This window comes from Ischnura elegans, chromosome 6 (genome assembly GCF_921293095.1).
Source record: "Ischnura elegans chromosome 6, ioIscEleg1.1, whole genome shotgun sequence".
In the NCBI taxonomy this organism is placed as follows: Eukaryota; Metazoa; Arthropoda; class Insecta; order Odonata; family Coenagrionidae; genus Ischnura; species Ischnura elegans.
The window spans coordinates 62020766-62035955 of record NC_060251.1 but is presented as its reverse complement, the minus strand read 5'-3'; the positions used below and the strand labels follow the sequence as shown (position 1 = coordinate 62035955).

The 15190-nt window shown below is 36.5% G+C and overlaps 1 protein-coding gene across 1 annotated transcript in view; it reads right to left on the bottom strand.

The window, feature by feature from the left end:
* Positions 1–15190, bottom strand: part of LOC124160840 — a 189245-nt gene that overhangs the window by 19172 nt on the left and 154883 nt on the right. The window contains exon 2 of the mRNA XM_046536932.1: positions 6007–6168. Within this exon, the coding sequence (XP_046392888.1) occupies positions 6007–6168 (162 nt within the window). The remainder of the gene's footprint in view (positions 1–6006; positions 6169–15190) is intronic.

Sequence of the window (15190 nt, the reverse complement as noted above, 5' to 3'; positions counted from 1 at the left end):
TGCTGTATTTTGTGGATATTGCATTTCAATATCCTCACACACATCTATACTGTATGACGGTAAATACCCGACCACCTGAAAAGTGTCACTAATGCTAGAATATTTATGCAGTTTCATTAAAATAACTGAGCAAGTATTCGCTTTACGTTAAGAATCAGAATAAATTTTAAATTTACCCTCGTTAACAGACTAATTTTTAAGTTATTTGCGAGTTAATTCTGTTTTTGAAATATAATCACGTAAGATAGGTGATAATTGTGATATATTCGGCTGAAATAGGAGAAAAATGTGTTACATTAAAAAAAAGATGAAATTACCCACATTATATGTATCCGAATTTTGATTTATATCTTGTTAGATATCTATGATGGCAAGAATTTTTTTATTGCGAAAATAATAGTGAAGGTGATACTTCATTTTAGCGTGTCCCGAGAGTTCAAAGCTAGTCGCCACTGTATATCTGCGTTAGCCTTTGGAGTCGGAAGCAACTTTAACGTGAACGCATTTGGAATTCATTCGTTTGTTTTTTCTAAAAATGATTTACTGCTGTAATTGCGCAGGAATCAGCGTTTCCGTCGTGGCCTGCCGTTGTTCTGCCATTCGCATTAGTGACCGAGTATCGACGTCACTCAATCATTCAGTGATTTACGAGCTGGATAGATGAGCTGTTCAACTCACGCAGCCCAGGTTGTAATGTAATGCATGAGTATCTGAAATTCGGAAACTGCCGAATCATTCATGCATGCCTAAGTATTTCTTGCTACAAAGAAATCACTATCCATAGTGGACCAACCTTTCTGAAATTTAAGCGCTCGCGTTATTAAATAAAAATTTAAAATTAAATTAACTATGTATAAAATATTAAAAGTATTTCATGTTGTTGATAAGGCTGGCAGTAATAGAATTAAATAAAATTATAAACGTTATGAATTGTTAAAAATAAAAGATCTGAATTATTTGTGGGCATTCATGGTGATTTTTAATATCCTTGAAGTTGCCTGAAATTTTGGTTTTAAACTGGGCTAAAATCATTTTATCATTGTTTTGAAAATACGCAGAAAAGTGGAAACTCTGAAATGTCTTCGGTAAATTGGCGTAAATGCGGGTATAAGGTCCGGGAATATCGGGAAAAATATGAACTCTGCTGAAGATCTTTACAAATATTTTGCCTTAAGAGGTCACATGTCTCCATATTGACCGGCATTTTTTCGCTACAAATTATTCGTTTAAAACCTTTCTCCATCGCAAAATTTCCAGTGCTTACAAATATACCCTTCTCAACATTTGCCTGCTTGTCAAATTTGATTAGATTACTTCAAAACTTTATCAGACGTAAAAGAAATAATCGTGTATTTGAGAAACAGGCAATTCTGACAGGTTCCGCACTTTAGCAGGTCCTTTGGACTTTATTTGGGACCTAAACTATTAAATAAAATACCAAAATATTCAAAATTTTCAGAAAGAAAAGAATAAAATATAAAGCTCCCAAAGGAATGGGTATTATGTATAAATAAAATCTAAGTTTTGTGTTTCACTTGTAACTTATGTCATATTCCAAATTGTAACGAAACATGTTAAGTGTTTATATAATATAGCTTCATGTATTGTAAACAAGACGCATGTATTCTGTCTTTGTTCACAAACTGGCATAAAGGAAATGGTCCTCATTGGTGTACATGTCGGGAAAATTTCATTTTTTGTGTTACAACACCATCGATGATGTGTATTTATTTACGGAAGGCAGTCTCGATACAGCTTGTACCTTTGAAGCTATCGAAAGCCCCAAACTATTTGCACTTAAATTATGTAAAAAGTTATACATTAAGATTATTATTATTAATGCCCTGAAATTCCAAACTCATAACGCATGTTTTTAGCGATCACTTCTTCGAGTAAAAAGACAAAATATTTCTTGTCGAGGGAGTGTGATTCGTCTTGTTATTCAGAGAAATATCATTCCCTTGTAAGCAGTTCTGCTCCCCGTTACTGTTGGAAGATATCCAAGCACTACCAGCCTTACGAATATTTCGATTTTATTTTCTTCCAAATTAGAGCATTCGGTTTATTCATCATCAGCAAAAAAATAGAAGAAAATAACGAACAGATCGATCGGCGCCTGAAAGCTTCCCTTCCCGTACTCAGAGAGAATGCTGCGCTTTTCTTCCCTATTTAACCATTAGAACGCATTCGATAATCCCATCGATGGATCGATACCAACCAAGAAAAAGGGAGGAGAGGCATTGGGTGGCAGACAATAGTGAAAGGAACGTGGTGTGAATATCGATCGTTTATTTTCGTTTCTGGTCCGCTGGTCAACGGTAACGGTTGTGGGGTCGATGACTCCACCAAAGCCGCCGCTATTAATGCTTTTTGAGGCGAAGAGAGGATTCCGCGTCCCGGTGAAATGGAGCATTACCACTCGATTCTTGACCTGGGTTATTCGAAGAAATGAATGCCTTTGTTAGTCCATCCATTCACGTAGCTTTTTTTCAGGTGAATATATATCCAAACATGCGCATGGAAGCAAGAGATGCTCGAAGGACAAGAAAAATGGTGGATGAAATGTAGCCCGAACCCGAGTAAATATGAACGAGAACCTCTTCCGACCGTAATCGGTTTATTTTTCCAGATTTGAGCATTATCTGTCAAGAAAGAACTGGCAATATAGTTTTTTACTCACTTTGTTTGTCACCAACGGGGATAGGGAATATTTTACCTCTGTTTCGAGTGATTCGGGCTTAGAATTCGTGTTTGCCGTCGCAGAAACCATTTGGGTATCCATAGTTCTTTGCGTCTGAGTATATGAACTAGAGGGATAATCGTCAGTTACATATGCGAACAAGATTGAAATGGATCACGTGATGGTTCTGATTGCATTAATACGACGATAGCATTTTTTTTTCATGTTTTTAATTTCAAATTGTTTTATTTCCATTTTGTTAATGCTCACGAAGTATCAGAGTTTTAACCAAAGCCATCTTGAAGTATTCCATTCCCTTGCTATTTTCTCCTATGAGAATAATGAAGTTGAGGTTTCAAAGTTGTCTTCAACTCATGGTTAATGGGTATGTAATGTAGAGGTAACCTTTGCATATATTTATTCTGGCGTCGAAATCTGATTGTAAAACTGTGACTTTAGGCCTTATCCAGTCACGACCCGACGTGATGTTGCCATGACTTACGTGAGTGTAACATTTCAACTTCCACGAATCTCAGCGTTTTGTAAACCATTCTATTTTCTTGGCCCTGATTTCAACATAACGATGTTTTCACGGATAGAAAATTGCTAGTTAGAAGTCTTAACGAAAGCTTACAGTAATAATTAATAATGATAGTTCTTCATTAATTCCAGCAAACGAGGTCAACAGGTGTAGAACAGTTCAAATACACAAAAACAAAAATAGACAATCAAAAGTAAAATTAGATACTCGGATGAAATGACATAAATGGAATAGCAAGAACTGCTCACCAGATACTGATAGTTGATTTTTAAACTTTCATAAAGAACAAATTTCCCTTAATGACTTACATACTTTGATTTGATTACATATAATAGTTGCTTTTTCTGAAAATATTACGATTGCAGGTAAAAATTACCACTATTGCAGTCGTAACCCGTTACTCATACAGTTAACTCTTATAGGACTACCCGTGATCTCATTGCAATTGCATTGCTTAGCAGGCCGACTGAGAACCTTAAATTTGTCGTGATTTTCGAAGAAATGATTTGGCTGCCTGAAATTGTTTGTATTAGTTGTAGATAAATACATCGGGTTTAACTTTATTGCTTGGCGAATTTACTACACACAATAAAAATGAAGTAAAAGAAGTCATTCGTCTGTGCAAGATGTGTCGGATAGTGTATTTTGTGTCATATAGTCAATCGAAATAATTAAATAAGGTTCTTTTTTATCAGCTTCATTCGAACCTTTTCAAATCTAAAATCGAGAATCGATCGAGTCCCTAGAGAAGAGGTTTGAATACCAGTCCTGCTAGTTCATTAAGTATACCTACTAAGGTGGAAATTTTTTACTGAAACGCTTAATTTTGACGTATAGCCCTTGATTGAATATAGCCCTTCAGTTGTGATTGAAAACGCCATTTCGGGAAGGTATGCCCTGCACGCTTTTCATACGGTAGAGGTGGACTTATCGCGTCAATCGTTGCTCGAACCGAAATTCTCCCCGTTATGAAGCCTTCAAATGACACTTATGACTCCGCAGACGAGAATCCTTTATGGCGAAATCCCCTCGAAATCGGAATAATGACGGAAGAGAGAGAAACAGAAGGTTGGTCCTTTGAAAGAGAATGATTGATTGAAGCAAGCTCTCTCTCTTGTGACCGATTTAAGTCCAAACTTGGCATAACTGTCACGCCAACCTATTTCAGTTTCGTCGGATCGATCGAGACGATTAACCACTCATTAAGAGACGGTGCCACGCCCAATACGTTTGTACCGTTTATCTCTCGGGGTCCGAGCAATTCGCGGATCTTTATTGCGTTAATCGTCGGCTAATCGGTGGATTATACCAATTATGAAAGTAATTGGGAACTTAAATCTTCGAGTACTTTTGATTTTTCGGAGGAATAGAGCGCCATAGCTGAGGGGATGTCGAAATTCTCAAAAATAGAAAAAAGGCCAGCAAATTATAAAGTAGAATTCCATTACCTTCGTCTCGTCTGATGTAAAATAATGGGAGAAATTAAATATTTGGCTACTTCTATGCTATGGCTATGGCATGATATTGAGCAAAGGGAGGATTTAAAAATTTTCAAAATTAGAAGAAATTCTGGGAAACAAAAAGGGGGATATTAATACATACTACAGTTGATTCTGCATTGGAAATTTTTATTTTTCTGTGCAAGAATTACGGCGAGTAATTTTTGACATTAACTGTTGAAAATATTTATGTTCTCTTAGTTCGTTTTTGAAAGATCCAAGTATATTATTTTCATCGCATCAAAATTACGTTATTGAAAACGATATCAGTACTGAAATGGCAATTTATGAAGTTTTAAGTCTACTTGGTGAATATATTTCTTTGGTAATTGATAATTATTAATTTTGATAGTGACTTTAGGTAACGGGCCTAGGTGACTCTGATTTCACAAGAAATGTTTAGATATATGCATTTATACTGACGTGAAACAGGGTATTACTTGGTCACTTGAGTGTTAGTTTTTGCTTTGGTAATATGTGCATTTATTAATGCTGTTACAATGCATATGAAATTAGAAATTTTAGCCTTATTTTTGTTGATAAGTTTGTTTGAAGTAACCAAATGAGGCATCAGTTCACAGATTGTGTCACTAAACGGAAATTTCCATGACCCTTTTAGAGTACATTACCAAAAAGGGACTTTTATGGCATATTTTTTTTGTTGGAATATGATAGGTGGCTAGAAATATTTAACCTTTAGACAATCCGTGAGAAAATTGGTGATGGATTTGTTTTTATAACTTTGATCTTGTGGATATACGTGAGGGCTTAAATAGCTTGTCAATTTGCTTACGTCTCAGTTGTATATGCTTACTATAAGAACAATTTTGTAAAAATTTTCGTACGTTCGTATTTAACCATTATAAGTGAGTTTTCGATAGAAATATCTGCCATCGTTACAAAAGAGGCAATTTATCAATGAAATAGTTGCTATGATTCTACTAGTATCTGTTTAGTCTGCGCCTTGCTCAGTTAAAATTTAGAGAAAATTCCATCCGTGTGCATTGTTTCAGCTTAAAAACCTTCGAAAGTGATGTGTAACAAACATGAATTATGAATCTGAGTTTTTCCCGGTGAATGCCTTGAATGGATTCTTCTCGGGTTTCGAGGTTTCGGGCGTCGGGTTTCCCTTAACCTGGTTAGAAACCCGAGAAGAATATACTGTATTAAGGCGTAAATTAACTTTTGCAAACTCTTGTAATACTGACAGATCGAATTTATGGCTCCCCCTTTGGAAACACCTTGGAGATATGGCTTTCATTATGGCTATGATGAAGTGCACTTACCTTTCTGGACGATCTTGCGACAAAGAGTTGCGTTCAGGTGATCTAGATGCTCGTGCTTCGGTTTCAGGCTGCAGTCCACTTCGCCGATAGAGAATGAATCAAACGGGTCTCCGCAGCGTGGGTCGTACTCTGAGTTGCACTGGTAGCATTTTATTGAAAGTCCTGTAAGAAAAGAATAGTGACACGATTAGTATTTTATTCGGTATCTATTATTTATGAGCATAAAATTAATGACGATGCGCTTAGTATAATTCGAAAAGCCTCAAAAATCGATGTCTTGGAGTTTAGAAACGAGATGGTCATCATTCATTAATTAATATGAGATCCTCTCTTGATGTGCAGGTTCATTTTATTCCATGCAGATGTAAATTCTGTCGTGGTTATTTGACCTATCTTCTTTTTAGTTTATTCTTTTTTTGGAGTGAATTGTATGTATTTGTTTTCTGGTATATTCTTCCGTCATCATATCTTACCATCTTTAAAAGATACAAACATATAATGGCGTTTAAATATTAATTTAAGCATGCACTTCAAGTGTGACCCTTGATTTCTCTTTCAGGGGTCATAGCTTTCTCATTTTCTTCCCAACATTCATTGTTGATTCAATTTGTCTGGCTTGCTAGTGTTAGTGGGGACGATCGTTGTATTCTAATAGTTATTCATATTTCCTAGTGCTAATAGTACTTTTAAAGTATTTTACAAATGATATCACATGCATCACACATTTTCCATCTATAACAGAACGATACTCCAGAAATAATGAGGGGGTACTCATGAGTGTAGTTTTAGAGATTCGACAGTTACTCCAGTTTGAGAAATCTTAGGCAAGATTGCCCGACCCCTGCTTTTTCTTAAATTTCACGGGTGATATTTTTAGTCAATCAGCCTCATGAGTATTCGGAAAATGATATGCTAAGGAACGCATCATACCCAATCAACCAGTCGACTTCATCTATTTATCAAGGAGTCAATATCAGACTGTATCCCAAGTATAAATTTTATATTTGAGGAAATACCGAAATCTTACTCGTTATATCCTGAAAAATTTAAGTGAACAACTCAAGTTTTAACGAGAAATTGTTGTTAGTATTCTACCGATTAAGGTAGGTTTTTATGGAGTGCTTAAGAAGCATTCTAGCAGCCTACCCTCCCTTTATGTACTTCCCTCTTCAATTCATAATAAGACCTACTCCCCCTAACTCAAGCTAAAAATCCTATAGCCTTCATTTCTCTCCTTCGTTTACCTAACATTCTAACACTGTTTTCAACATCCATGAATTATATCTATTTTACTTATTGAGATATAATTGCCCAGTGTCTGTTCTCAGAATGGTGTACTATGCATTAGTAAATTCAAGATTACAATACGGAATTGTATGTTGGGGTGGAGCATACTTGACTAATTTGCAACCACTCCTGGTATCTCAGAAAAAGGTGATAAGGGTAATGCTGAGGGCATCAAACTTAACTCATTCCCTTCCCCTATTCAAAAAATAAACATCTTACCTTTGAGGTATTTATTCGTTTATAAGGTCCTTTATTTTATATTAGTATTAGTAGTAGAGTATTTTATATTAGAGGTGGTGAAAAGAAATTACCAATATCACATAATCTCCGACATTGTAATACTTTTCACATACCCAGACCAAGAACAGAATTATTTGAACAAAGTTAACTATTCTTGGGACCGAAAATTTACTGTGAGTTACCAAAATACATAACTGACGAAATGAATGTTTACAGATATTGCAAAAGGGTAAAGATGTGCTTGTTTGCTCATAATGATGTTTCACATTTGCTTAGGTGAATGAGGTATTGTGATGAATGGAATGAGATTCTATGATTGTTTTATGTTAGCTACTGGTTTCATATTCTATATGTTAATTTATATACATTATGCATGTTTCATATGCTAGGGAGCTTATTATTTCTCAATACGAATGATCCATCAAGGTAACATTTTTTGTGTAATATGTACAAAAGCACTCTAACTGAAGAACGAGTCGGCAACCCCTTAGCGGAGTATTAACTGCAAAGGGGTACTTATGTTCCTGTAGCCATGTAATTCTTAAAATTTATATTTGTGTGGAACAATAAACATTATTATTATATTCATCATCCCCTCCCCGCCAAGTACTTCCTCCACCCATACCTTCTGTCTCCTTCGTATTTCATCTAGGAACGAGTAATGCGTCGCTGAAAAACACTGGTCCGGTGGGAATAATGCGTCCTCTTTACCCCTCGCTGAGAACCTCCGCTGAGTCCGATTTGGGGAGCAGTTAACTTGGAGCGTTGCATTCCTTCGGGAGACGTTTCGGTTTTTCGTGCCACAGCGAAGTCTTATAACTTCTCCGAACTCGTGTTGGGGGAGCTGTAAGCTAATTAAGGCTCGACCAAGGGGGGAGTGCCAGGTATCCGCGGTGGAACGGAAGAAATATTGCCAAAAAGGGGAGTAAAGAGGATATTCCGCCAAGAAGTTCCGCTGATGAGTAAGTTCACCACCAGCGGACGAGTTTTGGATAAAGGATGAAAATATAAAGATTACATCGTGTGAACGATAGATGCAGGGCAAAATATTGTTACCACCATAAAAATGTATAATGAGGATTCATGAGTTTACTCGGAACCTCTAGCATTATTCATGTAACTAAAATCTGTTCACAGTACAGCTTTTTCACTACCATTTCTGGTATCAGCTGTAAAAAGTACGTAAGAATAGGTGTATTTCATTTGTATTACAGAAGAAATATTTTTGTAGATAAATGTTATCGTAAGAAATTAACGATATATTTGTCTTTCAATGCGGCCTTATAAAAATTAATTATGTGTCTTAGTCACATCCACAGATATTTGGTGGTTCCCTAGGGGCTGAAATTACCGCTTGGTGAGATGGGCAAATACTCCCTAATAAGTGCCCAAATGGCCGGGTATTTATGCGGCCAACACCGCTACCTCAAGCCGATAAAAATATTTCTAATGAATTTATACATAGCAAGTATGACCTTTGAACTCGTTGAAACGTTCATTCAGAGGAAAAATGATGGTTCCTCATAAACTACAGAAAATGTATGTGTAATTTTCATTGAGTTTCATTTTCTGATTGCTTCATTTTTTAATATTGCTCAGTTTTGCGGTGAGTTAGTGAAAGTTTTTTCGTAGGGGAATACATAAATTTTCGTTAATTAGCCAATAAATATGTCATGTTGATAGCCTGCTTTATTAATAGCAACGCCCCCCAAGTGAGTAAGAGGAGAAAATAAATTAACTTCGCGGTCTGAGATTCAAAATTTCTCAACATTTTTGCTCACAAGTCGCTACTTTTGAAAATTTTATGACCCCTTTTCTAATTATTAGTGTAGAAAAATTTTCTAGGTTACCTTATCTCCTAGGAAAAGTTTTTAAAGATGCGTTTTTGACTGATCTGCGAAGGACCAAAGAGAAGTGGATGAGCCTGGGTGTTTATGTAACCCGCACACTCTTTATAGTACTGCGGGAAAGTATACAGTCGCAGGAAGGGATAAAAGAATTTGCGTAGCCATCACTGCCGGAAATCGCGTGCCATCTCATAAATACATGATTTGGGTAAAATAGTTGAAGGATGTCAGACGGCTGAAAATGTTCTTTTTGCGCAACTCTTGCCGGCTGAAAAGATTGTTTGGTCATTTCTCGCGTTGGATAAACGCTCTTAAAGGACCAGTCATTAATACATCGCCATGGTATTGCTTAGCAAGCCTACTGAAGCCTTTGTCCTGATTTTTTAATAAGTGATAAGTCTCCCTAAAATTGCTTGTATTAGTTGCGTATGAATACATCAGGTAAGGAATTATTGTTTGGCAGGTTTGCCACTCGAAATAAACATGATTTAATGGAAGGCATTCGTTTAAATACATCAGGTAAGGAATTATTGTTTGGCGGACTTACCACTCGAAATAAATATGACTTAAACATTCGCTTATACAAAGTAAAATTATTCGGAAAGTTTATTTGGTGTGATGAATTCAATGAAAATTATTTAATAAGGTACTTTTGGTTTATTCTACTAGAAACAATAAAGTCTAGAATCGAGAATCGATCGAGTCCGTAGATAGGGGGTTCGAATACCAATACTGCCGGTTCATTAAGTATACTAGATGGAGAGTTTTGCAAAAAGGAATATAAAGATAGGAAGTATAGAATAAATAATAACTGAGTATTCTTTTATACGCTTTTTTCCTTTCTTATTTTAGGCTAATGATTCTTTTAGCGTAGCTCTCCCATCTTGCAGGCGTTTTGGTCACCTTAATCTTACAATCTCTTATTTTTTGGCAGGAAACCATGGCTATCTAAACATTTGTACAATATGAGGTAAAAATTCGTCATAAAAATACATATAAGCATTATCATGTCAAACAATTAGCTATATTAAAAATCGAAGCAAATTTTTCCACGCTACGCATTTCTGTAAAAAACCTCGTCTTTCGATATTTTAAATTAATGAAATTTCGTCACAAAATGGCAGAACGCAGAGTTTGACGTGTCTCCGTGTCAAGAGAAAATAACATCATAGGCACTTTCGGAAACGCGCGGAAAAATATTGATACACGCGAAAATATATTCGCCCTATTGACAAAAACAGATCATGATCGTGATGAGAATAATATTTAGGCTTGTATCCGGACTAAATTTTTTAGTTCGAAGCAAATAAATGCTGTAATTGAAATGAAATCACGTTAATTACGGGACAATGGCACTGTGGTCGTCTCAGAAGGCTGAGATGAATTTTAACTTAAAAATATAAAGATTTAATTATAGCCAACGTGAATCAACTTGCTTTTTCACCTAATGAATTTCCTATATGGTGCAAATACTTAATTGAATAACATACTCGAATATTTTTTGCTTGAAATCACGCAGTCGCGGATTACCTCCTTCAACAAGAAGTAATACTTAAATTTTCAATTAAGTCCTATCTAAGCTTTGCTTTAAGGTCAGCTTACCTGAGAGTTTGTTTTTCACTACAGAAAATACTTTTAGGGCCCCCCGTGTCCATTATTCATCCGCCACGTTAGTCGAAACTCGTGCATTAAAAACCTATTTTATTAGTTATAAGACTAGAAGGTAATGGATTTCTTGTTGTCACATCGTTCACCAGCAGTCGTTAATCCACAAAGAGAATTACCCCCTCTCATAACAAATGTTTTCGTATCCATTCGTCATAAGTCTTTTCCACTTTCTCCGTATTTCACGAACAAATTACCCATATGTTTACTGTTACTCCCAGTGGGGATCTTAGGCTGTCAAACTAAAGGCGTTTGCATTTTATTTGCCTTTCACACCACCAGCGTCATATTCCTGTTTCAATAAGAAGTTTATCTGGTGAAATTTCACGATTATTCGCACAGTATTCTTTTCCTTGGTGGCAGTCTATTTCTCTTTGCCATCGAGCCTATTACGCCCGAGTGAGTAATGGGGTGTTATGGCTATACATCGCTGGAGATATATTTCCATTGCTGACGAGCATTTTGACATGCATATTCCGACACCACGTGGCCACACAAGTTTCCCATTCTATTTAGTGTGCTGCTTTAAACTACATTTGAAATGAATGGTTGCAGATTGAACGCAGTCCACCCAGATGGTACATCCAGCATTTTAGTTCATTAGAATCCAAATTTTGGTGCAATGAAAATTTCTTTTTTGTGAATCGTTTAAAATGTAATTTTAGCCATCATTTGTTATTATTGAACATATTTTTTTATGATTACGTTTCATTTCTTTCAATATTTTTTGTGAATTGAAATGATTTTGTCGTTAATGATCTTATTATTAATCTTCATTTACATATAGTAATTGAAATTATTTTATTGTTTGAGTTCCGTTGGCCATTTCCATAATATGTACAAAGTTAATTAAAGAGCGACACAGCGGTCATAGAAAAGTAAAGCTTTACAGCTAATTCAACAAAGGCCACAGATAGGTGACATTTTATAACTATGTGAGTAAGAAAACTGAAATACTTCCTGCTTGTGCCCCGCGTGTTATATATTCGTGGAAGTTCATATCCTGTAATTGGTAATCCTGTTTTACCGATTTGTAAAAATTACTTCATTAGTTATATTGTTTGCCAAAGGCTTCATGTAATATCAAATCTTTGGCCGACATTAAAAGCAAAGTGAAAGATTGGTTAATAAGTGATATTGTAAACTTGTAATTTCTTTATTTTAATCTGAAATGTACAAAATATATTAAATTATTATAGTTTCGTTTAAAAGCCCCTAAAGTTGAAGATGAAAATTGTAATATAAATGCTCTCAATGTGCCACATGTTGTATTGAATAACTAGAACCTTCTGACAAGCCATATGGCTTATAAGAAACAAGTTTGTATACGCAAATAAAGGCAATTAATTAATTTTCAAATGCATCTCTCCAGAGAAAGTTAAGTTACTTTTTTCCTCCGTTGAATGCAGCGTAAGTGCATGCTTTGACCTTGAGCGGACGATTTCACTGGAGAATCACCTTTTCGCTACCTCGGATCCATCGCCTGCGATTAATTTTTTTCGGGCTGCAACTGTATGAGACATTATTATTTTTTTTAAATTGATAAAAAAAAGCCTTCACCTACAATGAAGAATAAATTCCGTCGCTTGCTCAATTGATCAGCCATCTTGTGGCGAGACTCGAAATAGACTAGGTGACCCGAAACATGCGAGGTGAGGGGCGAAGTTAGGGTGGGGGGACGGGATATCCTATCCTTGGATAGGCTTATCCCCTCCCCCAACCCCTCGACCCTTTTCGGTGCATTCTCCCCGACCCAATCCCTTCCCGGCGAGGCCCACCCACGCCCCCCTGACCCCTAGACGTGGAAGGGAGGGAGCCTTTGATCCCTGTGTACCCTTCCCACCGGTTCGACCGCCATCCGCATTGCCAATTCTCCTACCCTCGACCCCCGTCGCTGCAATCCTTACTCTGCGTCCGTCTGGCTTACTGTACTTTCTTGCACATGAGTGTGTTTCTCTGCGTACTTCAATCCAATAATTAAAGTCATGGAGAGCTTTATTGTTTTGCTATTCAAATACAGAAATTATTACGCTTATTTTCTGGTGGAAATCCCAGCAAAAGGCAAAATCCCCTATGGGTTTACCTGAACTTCTTACCTGAATTTGTATCTATGATGTTTTAAAATATTTAATTTTCATCTACTGTGTCATTGCTTATATATGAGGGGGTGAGAAGCCAAGGGGTGCAAGTCATGATTTTTCTAAAGAGAGTTCGTTAAGGCCGTTTTACATGGGGCACGGAATTGCGCAGGTTAGAGCTGCATTCATTTCTAAAATGGCGTGGAATTACGCGAATGCATGAACGAAATTAGAACGGGCTATTTTGCCGTCTCGCATCCACACATTCTCCCATGTGTTCTAGCAATTCACCGCTTTACACGACGCAATTTTGATTGCGTCTTCGCACGTACGTCAGATCGCGCAATTCCGTGTACCGTGTAAAACGGCCTTTACAGAAATTAGGTAAAGAAACAATTGAGATCAACTAGATAATTAATAGTACATTTTTTTTATTTTCCACTCGATGTCAGCACAGAACGTAGACTCACTCGTACCTCTTGGCCAATAAGTTAAAGTATTTCTTCTATTATTTCTGTTATTAACTCTTTTTAGAAAAATAATCACTTGTACCCCTTAGCTTCTCCCCCCCCCCTTATATCACTACTTTATATAATTTACTTAGCAAATGTTTTATTTATAATTCAGAATACTTTTTGTCATTCAAATATACAAAGAAATACGATGTTTTGTGAAGGTAATCCCACCACAAACTGGCAAAAGGCTCTGGGGTCACCCGAAACTCTAACCTGGTCTTGTATCTATAATATTTTAAAATATCTTTGAGGCAATAAAAATGTAATATTATATTATGGCCTCTTAAGTAGATCTTTTGGCTGCAGATGAAAGAACCCCGGTTCAAATCCCGATTGAAGCCTTAAAACGTCTAAATCAAAGAGAATCGTCGCGATGCGAGATTTTCTAGGGTAAGGAAGTGCCCCCTCTAACAAGAATTTTTAAAGTTTGCGCGCCTTTGTATTAGTTTGGGATTTAATTTTACCTTCAGCTAACTATCCTTACTTACGTGTAGCGCTTTACGGTGCGGAAACGTGGACGTTGAGGAAGGAGGACGATGAGAGACTTAAGGCTTTAAAGATGCGGGTGAGGTGTAGAATGGAGAAGATGATGTGGATTAGAAGAAAGAAACGACGATGTGCTAGACATAGTGCCATTATATCAAGTTTATGATAAATATCTCCAAAATATGTAAACTTAAAAGTTACACCTAGAAAGTAATGATTACTAGGTTGAAGGACTAAAGCTCTGAGTAGATTGGTGCGACGGAGGTAGGCGACGAGGATAGCTATTTTTGTGGTACGCCGGCCAACCATTCACTAAATTATCTCATATGTGCCCTTTTATTTCTGTTAAGGTCTTTTGTACGGTTTGGAAATGTTGCAGTGATTTTTTTAAACTGTGAGAGTGCATTTATGCCATAACAGTAATGTATGATGAACCTGGAATCCGAAGGAATAGGGTCTTGAAATAAATACTATGTTCAATATTATACACATAGTGGGCGAAGAGAAGAGACCACTAGATAAAATATTGAAGAGATAAGAGGGTGTAACGACTACTGAATGGGGAGGAGAAGTTTAAAACTTTTTTCTGGGCAACCTTGATTGGCGAGTCGGGGAATTGTAGGAAGAGAATTAGATTTATGGATACAACGATAGGGAAAAGGCCTTTCTGTGAATTGAGGATGGGAATCCAATTTTGGACGGAAGATTGGCCGAGGCAGTTCGCTAAAAGCTCAAAATTAACCCATCTATACCGGTAGAATACTTACATAAAACCTATCCCAACCAACCAACGCAACGGGTTGAAGCTCTGAGTAGATTATGATTGCAAAAATGATTTTCACCTCCGAGAGTTTTCTTCGAGAAATATTGTCATTTTCATGAAAATTCCATAATATTCTCTCGTATTCATGCTTCATCGACCGCCTTTAAAAGAATAGGCATTTCCGCGCTTTATTTCCTGGGAATTACGTTTGTAAATTAGAGTTTATATTGTCATATCATATTTCCAGTAGGGTAGATTTCCAGATTTCATCCGCATTGTCATTTTATGACGACGTTTTACCTC